General features: G+C 49.8%; 1 protein-coding gene across 2 annotated transcripts in view; it reads right to left on the reverse strand.

Moving 5' to 3' along the window:
- Positions 1–20,182, reverse strand: part of STAG1 (STAG1 cohesin complex component) — a 1,379,617-nt gene that overhangs the window by 345,022 nt on the left and 1,014,413 nt on the right. For both annotated transcript variants that reach the window (XM_086943907.1, XM_086943908.1), the window contains exon 22: positions 7,474–7,554. In XM_086943907.1, the coding sequence (XP_086800033.1) occupies positions 7,474–7,554 (81 nt within the window). The remainder of the gene's footprint in view (positions 1–7,473; positions 7,555–20,182) is intronic.

Here is a 20,182-nt window from a genome sequence, read left to right on the forward strand (position 1 = left end):
CGACAGTAACATCGGATATTATATTATCAGCTCCTGCGGCGGCTGTGACGTCACATGTGCAAAATGCATGGCCCGGGTACGCACTTAATCGCACACACACAATAAAGAGGTGAAATACACAACAACTTCACACTAGCCTCTGCCACCCACCCACGGCATATTATTGCGATCATGGTGGCCGGGCTACACTACTACTAGTTACTTCACTAAATGTCTTCTTCAGTACTGCAGCTCTTTGTTAAGACAGAGTGACTTACCGGTTCTGGTTCGCTCAGGGTGGGCCGGGGCACTGCCTTGCTTCAACTATTAACTGATTAGGCCTGCCGCCTGCCAGCCTCACCTGGTGCTGTTGCAAGTACTGGCGGGGGCCAGGGCGCTATTGCTACTGTGCCAGGGCCAGTCCCAGTCCTCACGCCATTGTCGGACGGTCGGGTAAGGTCGGGCTGCCTGGAACACCCACACACCCAGACCTTAACAACAGCCGTTGGGGACTCGGTGGTGGAGTACGACCCTGTGGCTATGCTGGGGCACGGCTGCGCAATCTGAAACAATCTGCGCACGCCGCCTCACACTGCCTGATGCCCCACAGCCCGGCCCAACCCCCACAGAACCAAAATCAGGGTCCCGCCCACCGGGCCGGCAACACTGAGTGTGAAACTGAAATGAATCTCCATTCTCTACCTGGCTCAGCCAGGGCTTAGGCTCACCCATCAAGGCCAGGAGGGCTGCGGTAAGAGTCAGTCATACCAAGTGAGTGTTTACAAGTCCTGATAGGCTGCGGCAGGCGGACTTTTGGTGGGCTGGAGGAGCTGGGGAGGAATCGGGCCAGGCAGACATGCAAGTCCCTGAGTGATCTCTAGAACATTGACATTTAAGGACCAGATTTTGAGACGTCCCAGGATTAAGATGCGGTTGGATGCAGGAGTAAAGAATGGGCGACCAGGGATTTCACTTTAGAAATCTGTGAGGGGGTGGGGGGAGGGGCAAAAAAGCTGAACATTCAGTTGACCCTTTAATTATGAAGATTGTCAGAAACTCAGCTTCCTTCCTCATCTGCATTCTGGTGACTGGTGCAGTTTGATGCAAGATGTGTAAACCAGGATCAGTACTTACAGGTGTGACACTGGTAGGGCCAACTCAGCCCTTCATGCTCACGAGGTGGATGAAGCGAGTGCACTGCCGCTGGATATCAATGTTACCCAGTCCAATAGCCCAGACCATCAGAAACACGCTATCCAATGAACACTCCTGGCTTTAGCAGGGGGTCATGCCTGCCGAGCGCCCCCTCACCCTGCGGATGGGCCGCGCCCGCTGCTGCAGGCAGATAATATTGTTACGTATTCACACGGTCCACGCCGGCATTAAGAACTCCCACGGGCTATGCTTCGCTGTGGCTGCTGAACCGCGCCCAGGCACAGACCTGACATGCCATCGACAGAAAACTGGTGGCTCGATGGCTGCCCGTCCTGTTAGCGGTGCGCTGCCCGGCACAAGGGCCGGCCTTCCTCGACAGAGCCAACCACCGTGCATCACACCGGGAACACACAACAAACTGACCCATCGAGAAACGAAGAGATTTACTTACAGGACGGCAGGGCTGGAGCAGGGTCAGTCACAGGTCAGGCAGCACCTGGTCTTCAAAGGGCAGGGAGACTGCCCGGCCGACTGCGCCCCACCCTTATCAAAGCACTCCAAAGCGGATCCCTTTAGCAGCATGCCACAGTCTCAAACACAAGGACCACAAACAGTTGCATGCTGCGACATCACACGACCCTCGCGTGTGTTTTCTCGCTCTGAACTTTTCACCTCCCGCAGTATTTCCCTTCACCGCCTCTCGCTCCCCCTCCCGCCCCCTTTAGTTTAGTGCAGACCGCCTCCCTGCTCGGGGCAGCGCTGCCATTGGCGGACCCCTGAGGCAGGAAGAGAGAAGACGTAGGCCTGGCCAGAAGAAAGAAGGAAGTCCCGCCTGCTGCTGGGCTATGATTGGCTGCCCGCCGGGATGGAGCAAAGAAGCAGAGTCCTCCCGCGGCCCGCGGCTCCCATGAGCTACGGAGAGCCCCGGGCCGCCCCAGAGAAGAGAAATCCTGCGTAGCCGGTGAGTGGGGTCCGGTGCTGGTGTGTGTGTATGTGTGAGATTGCGGCGGCAGCGGGGGGTCTTTGTATGTGTGCGTGTAGGTGCGCTGTTGTGTGTGTGTAGGTGCGCTAGTGTGTGTGTAGGTGCGGGGGGGGGGTGTGCCTGTGTATGCGTGTGGCTGTGATGTGCGCATGCGTGAGTGTGGGTGCGCGTGCACGCAGCTGAATCCAGCCGGGGAGAAGCGCGTGGCAGTTTCTTGTCCGTCATTCCCCCGTGTCAGCTAGCTATAGTTCTCCACCTGGACCGCATCCTTCGGATGCGTGTTCCCAGGCTCGACCTAAAAAGGAATAACAGTTTCAACACACAGATCTCAGCTAGAATTAGCAAATAAATTCTTGAGCGATGCTTGTCCAACCTGTGCATCTGCCTGTGTGTCTGAATCAAGACAGTAATGGCGAGTAAAAGTGTGTAATGAACGCCAAGTAGCTGCCTTACAGATTTCTGCCATAGAAACATTTCTAAGGAGAGCTGTGGTGGAAGCTTTCCCTCTTGTAGAATGCGTCTTTGGTCTTCCTGACAAAGACCTGTTTGACAACTGATAAGCTAGAAGAATACAAGAAACAATCCATCTAGAAATGGACCGCTTAGATGCTGCAGAGCCTTTATTATTAGGACCATAGTTAATGAACAAACGGTCTGACTGTCTCAAAGTCTTTGTTCTGTCCAAGTAAAACTTAAGGACCCTCTTCAGATCTAAAGAGTGAAAAGCCCTTTCAGCAGGACTGGCAGGATTCGGGAAAAAAGTAGGCAAGATTATGGCCGGATTAATATGAAAATCTGACACTACCTTGGGCAGAAAAGTAGGATGCGTCCTGAGTACCACTATTGGTATGGAATACAGTGAACGGTTCTTTGCAACACAGAGCCTGGATCTCGCTCACTCTACGAGCAGAAGTAATGGCTACCAGGAACGCTACCTTCCAAGTTAAGTGTTGCAAGGAAGCCTAATGTATAGGCTCAAAAGGAGCACTCATAAACTTAGTCAACACCACATTAAGCTCCCAAGGTGGAGAAAGAGACCTGACTGGAGGATACACCTTTCTTAAACCTTCTAGAAAATCCTTCACTACAGGCATCCTAAAAAAAAGGTCTGAGTAGGTGATTTTCTGTAGGCTGTGATCGCGGCAAGGTGAACTTTAATAGAAGTAAATTGAAGACCAGATCTCGCTAAATGTAAGAGATAAGGCAAAATCACCTGTTCCTGACCATGGATAGGATCAAAACCATTACTCATACCACAGAAAAAAATCGCTTCCATTTAAATACATAGGATTTCCTTGTAGAAGGCCGCTTCGCCTCCTTAAGGATGTGCATACAGTCAGGATTCAACTGCAAGTGTCCATACTGGATGACTTCAGGAGCCATGCTGCCAGGCGTAGGGAGGACATATTGGGTTGGAACACTCTCCCCTTCTGCTTGGACAAAAGATCCGGGCAACACGGCAATCTCCTGTAAGGCACTTCCGACAATTGAAGGAGATCTGGAAACCATCATTGCCGTGGCCACTCGGGGGCAATCCGAATCATCCTGGAGTTGGTTTTGTACATTCTGTTGATTACTGTTGGTATCAACCAGGTCGGTGGAAAAGCGCACACCAAGTTCTGACACCAGTCTATCAAAAGGGCATTCCCTTGAGACCCGTCCTGGGGAAACCTGGATGCGAAGACGGGGCATTTTGCGTTTGCCGCGTCTGCGAACAGATCGATATCTGGTGTTCCCCATGCCTGGAAAATACTGTTTGCAACTTCCTCGTTGAGAACCCAATCGTGAGCCTCGACGAAGTCTCTGCTGAGGGAATCAGTCTGCGAGTTGAGGGACAGCGGCAGGTGTACTGCTGTTATCGACAAGTCTCTCGCTAGCAACCACTTCCAGATGGTCTGGGCTTCTATGGATAGAGTCCAGGACCGGATACCCCCCTGCTTGTTTAAATAATACATTGTTGTTGTATTGTCTGTTTGTACCAGGAGGGACCGAGACTGGAGCGATGGAAACAGGGGCTAGATGAACCGCCCTTAGTTACAGAAGGTTGATATGATAGCCCTTCTTAGAGTCTGACCATAGCCCTTGTACTTGCAGAGGGCCCATATGAGCACCCCAACCTTGGAGTGAGGCGTCTGTAATCAGAGTCTGAGCAGGAGGATCTTGATGAAAAGGAACTCCTCGCATCAAGTGTAATCTCTTCATCCACCACCGGATGGAGTCTTTGGCGGACTGATGAAGAAGAATTCGATCCTCCCAGCACCCCGTCCTTTGTCTCCATTGATCCTCTAGGCACTGTTGCAGAGGACGCATGTGCAATTTTGCGTTTGGTACTATGAAGATGCACGATGCCATGGATCCCAGAAGAGAGGATACTTGACGAACTGTTGGGTAAGTGGATTGAAGAAGAAGTTGACACTTTGACCTGATTGACAACCACCTCTCCTCCGAAGGACACACGTTTTCTCTTTCTGTGTCTAGAAGAGCTCCCAGGTAGTGGATTTGCTGAGTTGGGTTCATAATCGATTTCTTGAAATTGACCTGGAGACCGAACTTGTGCATAAGGTGAAGGCATATTGACAGATGATCCTCCAATAGAGATGGGGACAAACTATTAAGGAGCCAGTCGTCCAAGTAAGGATATATGAAAATCTTCTGTCTCCGAAGGGAGGCAGCAACCAACGCCATACACTTGGAAAACGTTCGGGAAGCTGACTTTAGCCCGAATGGAAGTACTGCATACTGGTAGTGATGAACAGCTACATGAAACCTGAGAAATTTGCGATGCCTTTTTGAAATTGGAACATGAAAGTATGCATCTTTCAGGTCGATGGAACACATCCAGTCCCCCTGATGTAACTGGGGGAATATTTGATGGAGCGCTAACATCCGAAACTTCTCCTTTCGAATGAATCTGTTCAACAATCTCAGATCCAGTATGGGTCTGAATTCTGCATTGGGACCTTTCTTTTTCACCAGGAAAAACGGGAGTAAAGACCTTGGTTTCTCTGTGGAAGAGGAACTTTCTCTATGGCTTTCGTGCACAGAAGGATGATTGCTTCCTTTTGCAAAAGCTTTAGATTTTGATGATACGTTGTCTTTGGACTTATGACAGGAGGAAGTTTCTTGAATTTGAGGAGGTAGCCATTTTGGATAATGCCGATGACCCACCTGTCCTTTGTTAATCTTCTCCACTCGTCCAAGTATGACGCATTGCTTCCTCCTACCGGAATGGACCACTGCTGTGGAGGAAGTTTCTTTTCATTGCTTTTGAGGCTGTTTCGCAGTAGAGGACTGTTGTCTGTTTCCTCCTCACCCTCGCCCAGGTCTGCGCTGTTGAAACTGCGACCTCTGGTGATTCTGACCCTGGTTTTGCAAAGGCCAATTTGACGTTTGCCCACGTTGCTGAAAAGACCTCTTGTCGTAAGGACGAAAATTACGACTGAAATCTTTCTTTTTCTCCAGGCCCACTGCCTTCAGAGTGTCCAACTCCATCTTCATTTTGGCCATCTCATCATCCGCATGAGATCCAAATAATGCTGACCCGTTGAAAGGTAGGTTAACTATTTTTCTTTGGGCATCTGGCTTAAGGCCCGTGAGACGCAACCAAGCCGATCTTCGGGAACATATGCAGTGGGCATAACCGTGAGCTGCAAGGTCCGCCAAATCCACAGCCGCACTAATACTTTGAATCTTTTCTCTTTCCTTCAAGGTTCTGTTGGAAAGCTTGAGGCAATTATAACATTTTTCCACATCATGTGTGGAAGGTAGACAAACCACACAAACAGAGTGAGGATCTGTTTAGCCATCTTCTTCCCACAGGAAGGACAATTATAGAATAAAGGTGGCATAACTGACTAAAAAATCTCTACAGATTTAGTCAGAAAAGGTAGAAAAACACCACCAATAGCAAATACTGTCAAAAAAGACAGGAAAAAAAATACAAATTCTGACTGGAAACAGTCAAATTCAGCCGAGCTCAAGTTCCAGGTTCCTCACAGAACAAGCCGGAAAAAAGAACTGACCTAATGGTCACCTGTGGGGCATGATAGGAACAGAGTTCCCCTGGAGGCTTTAAAGGCAAAGTGTACAGATTCTCTGAAGCTTTAAAGGCGAGGTGTCAGTCTGATTTTCTGTACAGGGATAGTATTTCTTTATGCAGCCTTCTTAGGCTAATTGCCTTTTATTACAGATTCTTTGATGAAAATAAAAGGTTATGTTGTTTATGGAATGCATTTTAGGCTCATGCCTGTTTATTGCATTGTTTATATAGTTTATTTTCATACTGCAGAAAGTATGTAATGATGGCTTTATTCGCCTATGGGTTATGGTTGGGCTGCTTATTATTGGTTTATACATATATATGTGTATAATTTGTTTAGTACTATGTACTATTTTTATATATTTACACATATATATGTATTTTGTTATGTGTTCCGGGTTCCCGCTCATGGGCGGAGATTATTCAGTGCTTATGACTATTAATGAGTATCCCCTGGAAGAGAACTCGGATGCCTTTAGTGGTTGCTCCTAGCAGTCCCAACCATCACTGGGGCTTACAATTTTAAGTAGCGTCTCATCTAGTAAATTATCTCATGAGCACTGTATAAATGTCACAGGCCTCAGCTGGCTCTGGCGAGCTCCTTCCCTTGGGTGCTACTTGCTTTTTGAGGGTGCAGATTATTGTGTCTGCTGCTCAGCATACCAGTGATTCCCTTTCCTGGCCCTTCTGCCCATGGTGGGGGGTCGTTAAGCTGCTCTTTTCAGACCGCTCCTTCAGCATCTTTCACTTCATTGTGGGACAGCTTGAATCGGGCAGGACGACATAGTAACTTTGCAGCTGCATCGACCACGCTTCTCAGAAGGAAAAGGAACTATAGATAATACTCATGAGGTGCTCTATGGACCCCTGTTATTTGTTTTTCAAAGATTTCTAGTGCAGGTGGAACTCATCACTCGACAGTGGTAAGTGGCCGCTGTGGAAATCACACTGAGGGCGAGCCGGAGCCACAGTGATCTAAACAGATCTGGTCACCAACTTGTGGGCAGTCATCAAATTAGATTTTAAATGAAAGCAAAAAAAGTAATTGTATTTAGTGAGTGGACTGGAGCAGTGTGGAAAAACACCTGAATAAACATTGACAGTGAGACTAGGCAGGACCAACATGTACAGCACACAGTTCATTTTAGCTGGGGTCCCTTTCCAATGTCATGATGGTGATTTGGGCTAAAAAGTACTGCCGGTATTATAAAAGGTGGTCAAATACATTAATTAAAAAAAATTGGTTTGCCATCATTAACATGTTTTCATGAAAAATCTGTGGAAGTCAAGAGAGTACAGCTTAGATAAAAGTTCTTACTTTAGAAGGGGAGCCTTCATGATATTTTACCAACTGCCAGAGTATGGAGTAATGTGAACACTGTAGTGCCTGGACAACAATCTGAAACACAAACAAGAGAGAGGCTAGTCATTCAAATGGAAGAGATTGTCACAGAGTCCTGTGAATCATTTTATTCAACCATTTACTATTTTTTTTTAAAGAAACGCCCAATCGATCAGGATCAAATTTGTACTGTTTACTTACCATAACAGAATTTTTACTTCGGCAGTCCATACATGTGGCCTGTCAATCAACTAATTGTACCACAGCATGTACTTTGGGATCTTAGCTACTCGAAGGAGGATAGCATCTGACACCTCCAGTGTTTTAACCACTCATCAAGCTCCAGATATTTTTTTTTTCCTGCCAGGACAATCTGTGGGCATTTGCCACTGTTTTTTTTTAATACTACAGTAATTCTGACTTATTCTTGAACTCTAGTATTTTCACACTTATTTGTAGGATTATTTGGAAACTTAGAAGTGCAGCTAGATAGTTGCTACAACATTTAATTTAAGGAGCTATCCAAATATGCTCTTTAGTATGACCCATCCGAACTGTGCTCCAGATTCCCATGCAGTATCTAATGCCCAGTGTTTAAGACTATGTGATGAAGTTTAAATTAAATTGCAGACTTCCACTAGAAATCAAAGGAGCAGGCACTTGTGAAAAGTGATGGAATCTGCCTTAGCCCTAATTAAATGCACATGAAAGCAGGAAAGAATTGCATACAGTAATTTAAAAAAATGAGTTATTTTGGTTTATGATTCTTCCGTTTGTGCTTTCAATTCAATTTATGAAAACAAACATTTGTGCAGACAAGTCTTCATAACTATGTAGTCTTCTCTGACACTCAAGCTATGCAAAGTTATGAACTTCTGAAAGGGGACAATAGATGAAATGCAAAACTGTTGGTTCAAACAATCAAAGAGAACCTTGAGTAATATGCTAGATACACAAAATCAAATAATAGTTATTTAAAACGTAGCTGAATCAGGCAAGATCCTGTATCTTTCTAATTAATATAGCAGACGTGACAGCAAGTACAAATACTGTTTTCCAAGAAAGATAAGTTACTTACCTTGGTATCGCTGTATCTGGTAGAGACATGGTCTAACCGCAGATTCCTTACCTTGTGAATTCTCCCCAGGCGCCAGACTTGATCTGGAAAACTTTCCCAGCAATACTTCTGCACGCCAGTGGAGGGCATAGCGGGACCCTGTACTGACGTCTCCCGAGTTCATATAAGCCACCACCGAAGCGATGACGTCCGTTTCTTCAGTGAACACTTCCACGCCAGAACGCAGAGCCACTACAGAAACTGGCCATGAAAGAGTATGCCAAAGACGACAGAATGCCTTAGAAAGAAATTGAAAGTAATCTCATTTGGTTTTTATTATTACCTATGTATTTTCTTTTTAAAAGACCATTAGGAAACCGGGATGTCGAAGCAGAAGGCTAGAAAACAATCAGCACTGTTGAAAACCAGGGCCAAACATTACACAGCCAACTGCCAGTGTGAAAACTGGTTCCATATAATAGAGAACCTCATACCTGAGGAAGTTCGTAGAGCAGGGAGGATGGGAGGGGCGGTAAGAAACCAACGACTAGACCATGTCTCTACCAGATATAGGGTTCCCGAAGGTAAGTAGACTTATCTATCTGACAGAGACATCTAAGCGCAGATTGCTTACCTTGGGAAGTAGATACCAAAGCCATAACACACCCGGAGGTGGGTCTGCGAACTAAACCAACAAACGTTCTCAGAGAGAACCAGCTGGTGACAAGTAAAGAGAGACCTGGCATATGTATTAACCAACAACAATGGTCCAAGGCATGGTATGGAAACTGGCTAGACCACAGGGGAGGAAAATCTCTTGAGGTGAGAACAAGGAACCTCAGGGAGAAAGGAGAAGTTTACCTAAATACAACTGTCAGACACTGCAGAGAAGGCAGGACACTACCAGATGAAGTAAACTGTAGGTATAGGACACCCAGTGTAAGAAGGAAATCTGACTACAACACCAGTCCATCAAGGGAAGACAGAAAAAATAAGAAAGATACAATACAAAGGTGATCTGGAAAGGAGATCAGCAAACAAAGTATATCAGAAGGAACAGAAGGTTCAGAGCAGAAGAAGAGACTATGACATCTAGGGGATGGAGGCCCCGCCACATGTAGACAAGCATACCACCTCAAAACACTTTTAAGTATTAAAAAGTAGGCACATGAAAGGCAAACAAAAAGTGACAGAACAGGAGATAAGACGTCTTGAGGAACCTAAAGGGGAACTCCCCAACCCATCCAGGGGATCCTCATCAATAGTCATAAGCACTAGAATAGAATAGCGAGCCTCACCTCATCCACCTGCGGGCAAAGGAAAAGAACGGCAATTAACCATCAAGCTCAGATAACTAAGCCTGGACAGACATTATCTGAATAGATTCCTCAAGGAAGCCTGGCCTACTTGAGTATCCGCCCTGGAATCGGATTCAAGACAATAATGCCTTGTGAAAGTGTGAAACGATCTCCAGTTTGCTGCCTTGCAAATCTAGGCCATTGGAACATCATGCAAGAAAGCTATTGTAGCCGCTTTACCCCTAGTGGAGTGTGCTTTAGGGGGCAACAAAAGGGGTTTATTTGCCAACTGGTAGGCCAATTTTACAGGACACTATCCATCTTGAAATGGACCTTTTGGAGGCTGGGAAGCCTGTTCCCATGGCACAATTATTTAAAACAATTGATCTGATTTCTTTATGCCCTTCATTCCCTCCAAATAGAACTTGAGCACTCTTTTAAAGGTCTAAGGAGTGAAGTGACCTTTCCGCAGGAGTCGTGGGATTGGGAAAAAAAGACGGTAGGGAGATCGTCTGGTTAACATGAAAATCAGATACAACCTTTGGCAAAAGAGAAGGGTGAGTCCTTAACACCACCCTGTTGTGGTGAAACACAATATATGGCTCTTTGGCACACAGCGCTTGGATCTCACTTACTCTGTGCGCTGATGTTATTGCCACTAGGAAAGAGGTCTTCCATGTCAAGTGTTGCAACGCCGCCTTATGAATGGGTTCAAAAGGAGGACCCATCAATCTAGAAAGAACCAGATTCAATACCCAAGGAGGGGACGGAGTTTGAACAGGGGGATACACTTTCTTTAACCCCTGTAGGAAATCATTAACCACCTGCATTTGGAAAAAAGAAGGTTGGTTGCGAGACTTTCTGTAGGCCGTAATGGCTGAAAAGTGAACCCTGATCGAGGAATACTTTAAACCTGCTTTGGCTAAATAAAGGAGGTACCTCCTCCTGCCCCTCCCTTTGTAGGATGACGGCACAAGTTACTTACCTTCGGTAACGATACATCTGTAAGAAACAGAAGTTAGTGTTAGATTCCTTACCTTAGAATATCCCCCAGCGTCACACTGGATCCGGAAAGTTTTGCGTAGCAGTACCCCTGCGCGTCGGTAGGTGTCGTCTGCGGCTCCGCGTCAGTCGTCGTGGTCGCCGGGATGATGTCGGAGTACTTAGACGCTACCCTCGTGCACTGATGTCAGTTCTTGTACATAGCTTTCCGCGCCAAGAACGCAGAGCCATGCCAGAGACCGACACTGGTGCCATGAAACTAGGGCCCTGAAAGGGATGTCCTTAACCCTAGATATCGGTTCGCAGAACGGGGAGGATGGGTGGGGCGGTAAGGAATCTAACACTAACTACTGTTTCTTACAGATATATCATTATCGAAGGTAAGTAACTTGTGCATCTGAAAGAAACAGGTTAGTGTTAGATTCCTTATCTTAGAATAGATACCCCAGCAATACTTACCCCGGTGGTGGGTCTGCAAACCAAGATCACACCAGAAAGTCCTGGAGAACGGAACTGCAGAAAAAGCCATCTCTCTGGACTTGGCTGTCCAGGCAGTAGTGCTTAGCAAACATGTGCAGCGAGGAGCACGTAGCTGCCTGACATATGTCCAGCAAGGGGACTCCCCGACCCAGGGCAGTTGTAGCCGCCGTGGCCCGAGTGGAATGGGCCCTCAGCCTAACAGGGGGCACCTTTCTAGCCAAGGAGTAACAGACCTTAATGCACAACACGACCCACCAAGAGATGGTTCGTTTGTGCACCGCCCATCCCTTCTTCGCGCCCACGTAACCAATGAAGAGCTGGTCGTCCACCCGGAACTGGCGTGTGCGGTCTAGCTAAAAGGAGAGCGCACGTTTTGGGTCCAGACGGTGGAGCCTCTCTTCCTCCTAAGAAAGATGCGAAGGCATGCAGAAGGTGGGCAAGGTGATAGACTGCCCGATATGAAAGGCTGTGACCACTTTGGGCCGGAAAGAAGGACGAGTTTTCAAGACAACTTTGTCCGGATGGACAGAAAGGATAGGAGGCTTAGAAGAAAGAGCCTGGAGCTCATTCACTCTTCTGGCAGAGGTTTTGGCAACCAGGAATGCAGTCTTAAGAGTCAGAAGATGGAGAGGGCAATTGTGTAGTGGCTCGTAAGGAGCACACATCAAATAGGTTAGAACTAGGTTCAAGTCCCACTGAGGCATCACGAAAGGAACAGGCGGAAACATGTGCGTGATACCTTTAGAGAATCTATTTACAACAGGGGACTTGAAAAGAGAAGGGTGATCAGGAAGCCTCAAGAAGGTAGAAATGGCAGGGAGGTAGCCCTTAAGAGTGCCCAGAGCAGAGCGCTGCTGGGCAAGAGAAAGAAGGAAGAGGAGAACCTCTGAAAGGGGGGCAGAGAAAGGATCCATAGCCTTTGCTGTGAACCTTGCCACAAATCTGTTCTACCTGCAGGCGTATACCGATTTTGTGGATGGACGCCTGGCTGCCAGAATCACATCACAGACTTCAGGAGGCAAGTCAAATGGCCTCAACTGTCGCTGCTCAATCTCAAAGCATGGAGGTGGAGACTGGACAGGTTTGGGTGGAGGACCGTCCCCTGCTGCTGCGACAGAAGGCCCTCCTGAAGGGGAAGACAATCGGGGGATCGACTGACATGCTGAGTAGCTCGGGATACCAGTACCTTTGTGCAGGACCGGACTGGGAACCACAACCGGCCCTGGCAAAGTGCTCGGCTAAGCTGCAAAAACGGCCCTGTAACAAAAACGGCCACCAGGGGCCCAAAACCGGCCCCCACCCGTACGGCGCACCGGGGGATTGCCCGGTGCCCGCTATGGCCAGTCCGGGCCTGTGCAGAAGTGGTTTAAGCGGAAAGGTGTACAACAGACCGCAGCTCCACTCGCGATGAAAAGCGTCACCCAGCGAGTGCCGCCTTGGAAATTCCAACGCGCAGAACTGATGACATTGTGCGTTCTCTTTGGTGGCGAATAGATCTAACCAAGGCTCTTCCCACTGCTGAAAAAGACCTTGCGCCACGTCAGAGTTCAGACGCCATTCGTGATTCATTATGCACCGGCAGCTAAGTTTGTCCGCCCTGGCTTTCAGGGAACCTGCCAGGTGTTTAACCACCAGGTTGACGCCCTGGAGTTCCAGCCATGTCCAGAGGTGTAGAGCCTCCTGACAAAGGGTCCCGACCCCACCCGCCTCGTTTTTTGCAGTACCAATTGGCTATGGTGTTGTCCGTGAACACCTGCACTACACTTCCCCTGACAGAAAGAAGGGATGCCATCAGTGCAAGCCGGATCGCCCGCAGCTCCAGAAGGTTGATTTGGAGCCGGGACTCGGCCGGAGACCAGAGGCCTCTGATCTCCCGCTCTCCCATGTGGCCCCCCATCCCAGGAGGGACGCATCCGTCACCACTACGTGCTCCGGTTCGGGTAGGGAGAAAGATCTGCCGCTGATCCAATCGCAGTTCGTGAGCCACCACTGCAACTGTTTTGCAGCCCCTGTAGGAGAGTAGGGTCTGCTTCCTATGGTCACCCCCACTTTTTGCGCGATTCTCTGGTTTTTCGACTTTAGTGTGGCTGTGGGCCTGCTAACCAGACCTACAGCCCAGCAGTTCTCTCTCTAAATTGATACCATGTACTTTAGGCACATACCAGATTGGATATTGGGTCACCTTTGCGAGCCCCTGAATAGTGTACCATAGGTACCCAGGGCATAGGTGCATCCAAGGCCTACCAGGGACTGAAGCATGTATTATGCCACCCCTAGCTGGCCATCTAAACTGACACCACTGGCTGATCACTCAGCTTGGGTAAGGTGGTGTAATCACCCCTTACTTAGATATAGTTTATCTATATCTACCTTATATATAGACACATAGTAACCTATAAGTCACTCCCATGGCAGCCTTAACAATCCTGGAGGCAGAGTGCTTGGTTATGTGTGAGAGGGTGCTCTAGAATGAGCTGAGTCCCTCTGCAGCTTTCGGAACCATCTTCTTATATAGCCATACCATATACTCTTAAGTACATTATAATCCTCGCGGTTAATGCTAACTTTGGTTTGGCTTTATCAAAACATGTTGTGTAAGGTGTCAAACACTTTGGAATACTACCCTCCGGACAGTTCTGGCGACGGGGGTAGCATTCCACCCTTCTAGAGGGAAAAGACATGTATGTTACTGTTTTACCCAGGTAAAGTTAAACAGAGCCTCAGCAACACAAAACGGATGCAGCTGCCACAGACACGAGTCTGACCTCCTGCTGCTGGACGAAACTCCGGCAAGGGAGGCCTGGACAATAGGTTTCCTGTCGAGGGAGGTGCTAGCACCTCCCCAGACAGCCTGTAGTGTATTGGGGCAGGGTGGGATGAATGGAAAGATGCTTTTCCAGACACTGCCTGGGGCACACAAGGTGCTCAATGCATAGACCGGTTCAAACCAGTTGCTGGGGCACTCCAGCCTCGCTCTGGTGCGAAACTGGACAAAGGGAAAGGGATGTAACAACCTCCTTCCCAGGTCAACCCATAGGAGGGAACTAGCAGGTAATCCAGCCCCTAAAATATGTATAAAGATAGGAGCTGTGTCTAGAGACTTCAGATTATCCTGGAATGAAACTCTGATACGAAACTCTTGGACCTTCGACGTTCTATATCGACTAGAAGACTGAAGCCATCTCCCTTGTGGTCAAGGAGTGACCACCCTGTACAAAGAGGCACCACCAGTAACTTGCCGGTTGTCTTTGTCGACGCTCCTGCCGGAACCCGAAGACTCAGCGATTCAGGAACTGGACTTCCAGACTTCTCCGACTTCGATCCACATCCACAGCAAAGCTGAGACCTGTGGCGGACACAAGAGACGTGGGACCGGACACCCTGGACTACCTGCATTTTGCTAAATGCTCGACTTCCGAGGTACCCTCGCAGTTGTGCATTGGGGTATGAGAAGCCCCAAACCTGAGCGCCATTTGCACCAAAGCTCAGCCCTCCACGAGTGCCGCGTAGGGCCTGCTCTCGCATTTTAGCTCGACGCGTCTTCCCGATTGCTAACCCGCTAGCTAGTTAGGCCTCTGAAGACTTCTTTTTGAATTTACACCGCTGGCCTGGTTGCTCCAGGCTCGCTCCAGCATCCCTGCAAAGGAGAAGCTCCCCAGACCTTGCTGGTCTGACTCGAAGCCAATCTTCACTTCCTGCGTGGATTGCGTTTGCCAAGGCTTGTTGGGTCCGGTCCGGTAACGACACCGCAGTCAACTAGATCCTTCGTGGGACAGCTCAAATCCGGCTACTGGTAGTCGTCGACGCCTCCTGGTCCTCGTGGCTGCAGAGAAAAGCTTCACCTGAAATCTCCTCGACATCGCCTGGTTCCTTCCTGGTCACTGGCTAGTGACCCAGACTCTGTCCCCTCTGCTTTCAGGTTCTTCAGTTCTTCGATCCACTCTTGGATCCACATGGACACTCTTCCTCTGGTCGCCTGCAGCACTTCTTCGCAGATCTCCATTAGAAACCGACGAAACCTGACACCTATGCACCCAGCTTCCCTGGGTGAGGTAACTAGAGTACTCCGGTGTTCCCGTGGGTATTGACTATCCAAGTGTCCTAGTCTAAAGTGGTTTTGTCGTAGTCCATCCAGAAGTGCCCTAAATCTATAACTTTGTAACTTTTACGTTCTCCATTCTAAGTCAATGGTAACTCGCGACTGTGTTTAGACACTGCACGCGTCTCCCGTGGTTCTCCTACTTTCTAACCTTTGGTTGTCTAGTGTAGCCCCAGCGATTCCCTAGGCCTATTCACTATTTCTGAAGTGGTTCTTATACCACTTACTTAGTATATGGTTTGTGAGGCCCCTAAAGCAAAACTGTATTTGTGCAACTTATCGTATGCTAATTGAGTAACTTGTGATGTACTTCGATCTCTGACCTCAAAGAGTTCAGAGAGGTTGTGTTAGAAATAAATACATATATATATATTTGATATATACCTTGTGTGGTGTCCTTTCATTTGGTATTCAAGGGATTATAATTGGTAAAACAGCTTGCTTCACATGCTCTCTGAAGTTTTAGCCTAAGACTGCTGGTCCATCCTACCACTAGGATAGCTTGTCTATAAGGTTGAATTTACAACCACCATCAATAAGCGTCGTTTAGACTGGTGCAAGGTGCCCACTAGAATAGTGGACATAATATGCCAGGCTAACTTCTCACAGTGCCCTCCGAGATCCGGACGTGGTCAGACTGGTTGCCCTGATGCTGTGCCCACTGAAACTTCAGGTCCCCCTGTAGAGCCCGCATCCGCCACCTCTGATGCACCAGAAGGATGCAGGAGGCCATCAGCCCCAGGAGCCGCAGCGTCAACCTGACCGAGACTCTGGATAAAGGTTGAAAGATCGGAATCAGAGCCTGAATATCCCGAACCCGCTGTTCGGGGGAATAAACACGAAACTGCGCTGAGTCGAGAACCGCTCTGATGAAAAGTATCTTCTGAGAGGGGCACAGGTGTGACTTCGGCACGTTGATGGAGAACCCCAGCGAGTGCAGGAGGTCGGCTGTAGTCTGGAGGTGGGAGAAGACTGTCTGGGGCGAGCCCGTCTTCAACAACCAGTCGTCGAGATAGGGGAAGACTGAAACCCCTAATCAGCGCAGATGAGTGGCCACCACCGCCATCACTCTCGTGAACACCCGTGGGGCGCTGGTAAGGCCGAAGGGGAGCACAGTAAACTTAAAGTGCTCGTGGTCTACCATAAATCCCAGGTAACGCCGGTGGGCAAGCAAGACGGGGATGTGGAAATATGCGTCCTGCAAGTCCAACGCTACCATCCAGTCTTCTGGGTCAAGGGCAGCTGGGACCTGAGCCAAAGGCAGCATCTTGAACTTCTCCTTCCGGAGGAAGTCGTTGACGCTCCGAAGGTCCAAAGATCGGGCGTAGGCCTCCTTTTCCCTTCTTGGGTACCAGATAGTAGTGGGAATAGCAACCACGTCCTACTTCTGGCCCAGGAATGCGCTCGACTGCCCCCTTGGCCAAGAGGGAATAACTTCATCCTGTAGAAGTCGTAAGTGATCCCCGACATGCGGTGGTACTGAGGTGGCATGGCTGGAGGGGCCGCCTTAAAGGGGCGGTAGTAGCCCCTTCGGACGATTTGCAGCACCATCCTGTCCGACGTGATGGAGCGCCAGGGAAGGAGGTGATGGCGAATCCTGCCCCCTACTGACGTCAAATGGGCCTGAAAATTCAGACTAGGAGGATTTTGAGGCAGATGTTGCGGGTGTGGACTGACCTTGCCGGTGTCCCCCGGCACCGCCACGGAGGTTACCACGTCCGCAACCGCGTGGAGGTTGGTTCTGTGGCCTGTGGCTAGCTGGAGGTGTGGGGCGCCCCTTCTATGGACACGAAAGGAACGAAAGGCGGAACTTCGCTGGCGTTGGCCGAGGCCCAAGGACTTGGCCGTAGCCCTGGAGTCCTTGAAACGCTCCAGCGCATTGTCTGCCTTGTTGCCAAAGAGGGGACGGCCATCAAAGGGCATGTCCATAAGGGAGGCTTGGACATCCCTCGAAAAGTTGGCGGACCTCAGCCAAGCGTGGGTGCGAGCCGCCACCGTTGTCGCAATCGCCCTTCCCAGCGAGTCCGTGGTATCCAGTCCACACCGAATCGAATAGCGTGCTGCAACCCGTCCCTCTGCTAGGGCTTGAGCAAGCTTTGCCTGGACCTCCACCAGGCACTGCGGCAGCATTTCCGCAACCGTATCCCACAGAGAGTAGATGTAACAGCCCGAAAGGGAGGCTGTGTTGACCGACCGCAACCCCAAACTCAGTGAGGAGAACAGTTTCTTCCCAAACTGATCGTACCTTTTGAATTCCCGATCCAGAGCAGCGGTCAGGAATGCGGTCTGGGAGGTAGAGGCCTGGATCACCAGGCTCTCAAGGGTGGGGTGAAGGGACAGGAAGCTGGAGTCGCCGGAGCCGGGCGGTGGCGTCGAGCCACGTTCCGATCTACAGGGAGGCCTGTAGAGGGCTTGAACCAGGTGCCCAGCAGAACGTCAGTGAGGGCTTCGTTAAGCGGTAGGAGAGGCTCCGAGGAGCTTGCCTGCGGTTAGAGCACCTCAGTGAGGAGGTTAGTCCTCACGGCCGCGACCGGGAGCTCAAGAGCCTAGGCCTTGGCGGCCATAGTTAACACCACGCTGTAAGCAGCCCCCTCCTCCGTGGCCACGGTAGGAGGGGAGACAAATCCAGTGTTGGGGCGAAGTGTCCAGACCACCAGCCTCCCCCAGTTCATCTGCCCAGTCCTGGCTCAAATGGCACTGAAGTGGCAGAGGGTCCTCAGACCCCTTCCAGTCCCCCTCGTCATCCATCTCCTGATAGTCAGGAATAAATGATGGAGCTGGGTCGTCGGTGACGGGCTCACCAATCGGCGTCGAAGACGGCGCCTGTCCTACGCCGGATCCGGATCGGGGTTGGGACCGGGGACGGCGCCTGGGGGTGACACACTTGGTGACGGCGCCAGCGGAGGGGTCGTAAGGTCGACCGTCGTCGTCACGGATCCAGGGCTGGGTCCTGAGGGGCACTGCGGCGTCGGGACAAGAGCTGCCGGCCCGCTTGGGCTTGCAGATGGACCCACGGGGCCCGAAGGTGCCTCGGCGTGTTCCGACTGAAGGAAGCGCAACCTCATGGCCGTAGGAAGGCGCCGATCTCCTCCGGCGTCGCGTACAGCCCAGGAACCGGCAGGTGTGGAGCTGGACGCGTCGCTTGTGGCTCCAGCGGAGCCGGTGTCGCCCGAACCCCTGGCCGCATCGCGCAAGCGTCAAGGGGGAGTCGGAAGAGCGATGTCGCTTCTTCGACTTCCTGTGCCTCGACTTGGAGACCGACAAGTGGTGCAGACTCGCCGAGCTGTGATGACTATGGCCCCGCGACCGGACCCTCGACCTCCTCCTGGACCAGGACCTCGAGCAGCGCGGTGCCGACAGCCGGAGCTCGAGACGCTTATGGGACCGCTCCCGCCTAGCCTTCGAGGTCAAGGCCCGGCAGTCGAGGCACAACTTGTCATCGAGGTCGGTCCCGAGACAGTAAAGGAACCGACGGTGGGGGTCGGTAACCGGCATCAAACGGTTACAATCATCGCAGGGTTTGAACCCGGGCATCCCTATCGGCACCGAGAGTCGAGGTATCGACTCGAGAAGGATCCAAAAGAGATCAAAAAGTTTAGTCAAAAATTAAAGGCGTACTGCTCTTCCTGGATCTGCGCATGCTGGCGCGGAAAAAAGAAGAACCGATGTCAGCACGCGAGGGCGGCGTCTAAGTACTTAGACAACGTCATCCCGGCGACCATGGCGCAGATGACGGACGCGGAGCCGCAGACGACTACTACCGACGCGCAGGGGTACTGCTTCACAAAACTTTCCGGAACCAGTCGGATGCCTGGGGATATTCCAAAGTAAGGAATCTAACACTAGGTAGGGAGATACAACGGGAACCGTGTTAATCCTGATACTGGAGTAGCTTCGGATAGAAGGGCATTGAGGGAATTTTTAATTAGTCGGTTTCAACGGTGTACAGTCCCCCGTTTCTCAGATTGCTGCACACAGAGGGGAGAGAGGACGTGCTAGCACTCTATCAAGCTCTTACCCACATCAAGAAAACAACCCAACAAATCATCCTACTTGTTTTCCTCTTTCCTTCCCGTTTCTTCTTTTTGCCTGCAAATAGATCCCTGTGAACTATAGCCTGGTCTACATACACAGAGAAGGCACCATCGAGGAAGCAATCTTCTGTGGAGCAGGACCAAGAACTGAAACAGCTATTTTCTGGTTTTGACAGCCACCCGAATACAGATTGTAATTCTACCACCAAAATACAGAATATATTTTTACTAGCTCCCGAGCGCTGGTATATGTGTATTCGCAGCTACTTTGCCAACTTCGGCCATGATAGCCGTGGAAAATTGGAACATGCTATTCAGGTAAGCACGCATAATGCAGTACAATAGACTGTCCAAGAACCTCTAGACCCAGGAGGAGAGTAACTTACACAAGTCTTCTTCAGCTATCACGCATCTCCATACTTTTTCATCCACACAGATACAGACAGACCTCTCACAACTTAGTGCTACATCTAATAACAGACACTTATGGAAGAGGAAACAGACAGGAGGGCGGGGGCCCGAAGTCTCTTTGCACCTAACAAAGGCCAACTAAGGAAATAAACACAGGCTAAAGACAGTACTCTACAAGACAAACTGAGGAAACTAGAAAAACTCAAGAAATCAGAAACATCAAAGTGGTGAGAAGTAATATCCCTGCAGGATTACATTGACAGGGAGACGGTGCCAAGGGGGTTATGCATTTTACGACCCCTTC

This window comes from Lissotriton vulgaris, chromosome 11 (genome assembly GCF_964263255.1).
Source record: "Lissotriton vulgaris chromosome 11, aLisVul1.2, whole genome shotgun sequence".
Taxonomy (NCBI): Eukaryota; Metazoa; Chordata; class Amphibia; order Caudata; family Salamandridae; genus Lissotriton; species Lissotriton vulgaris.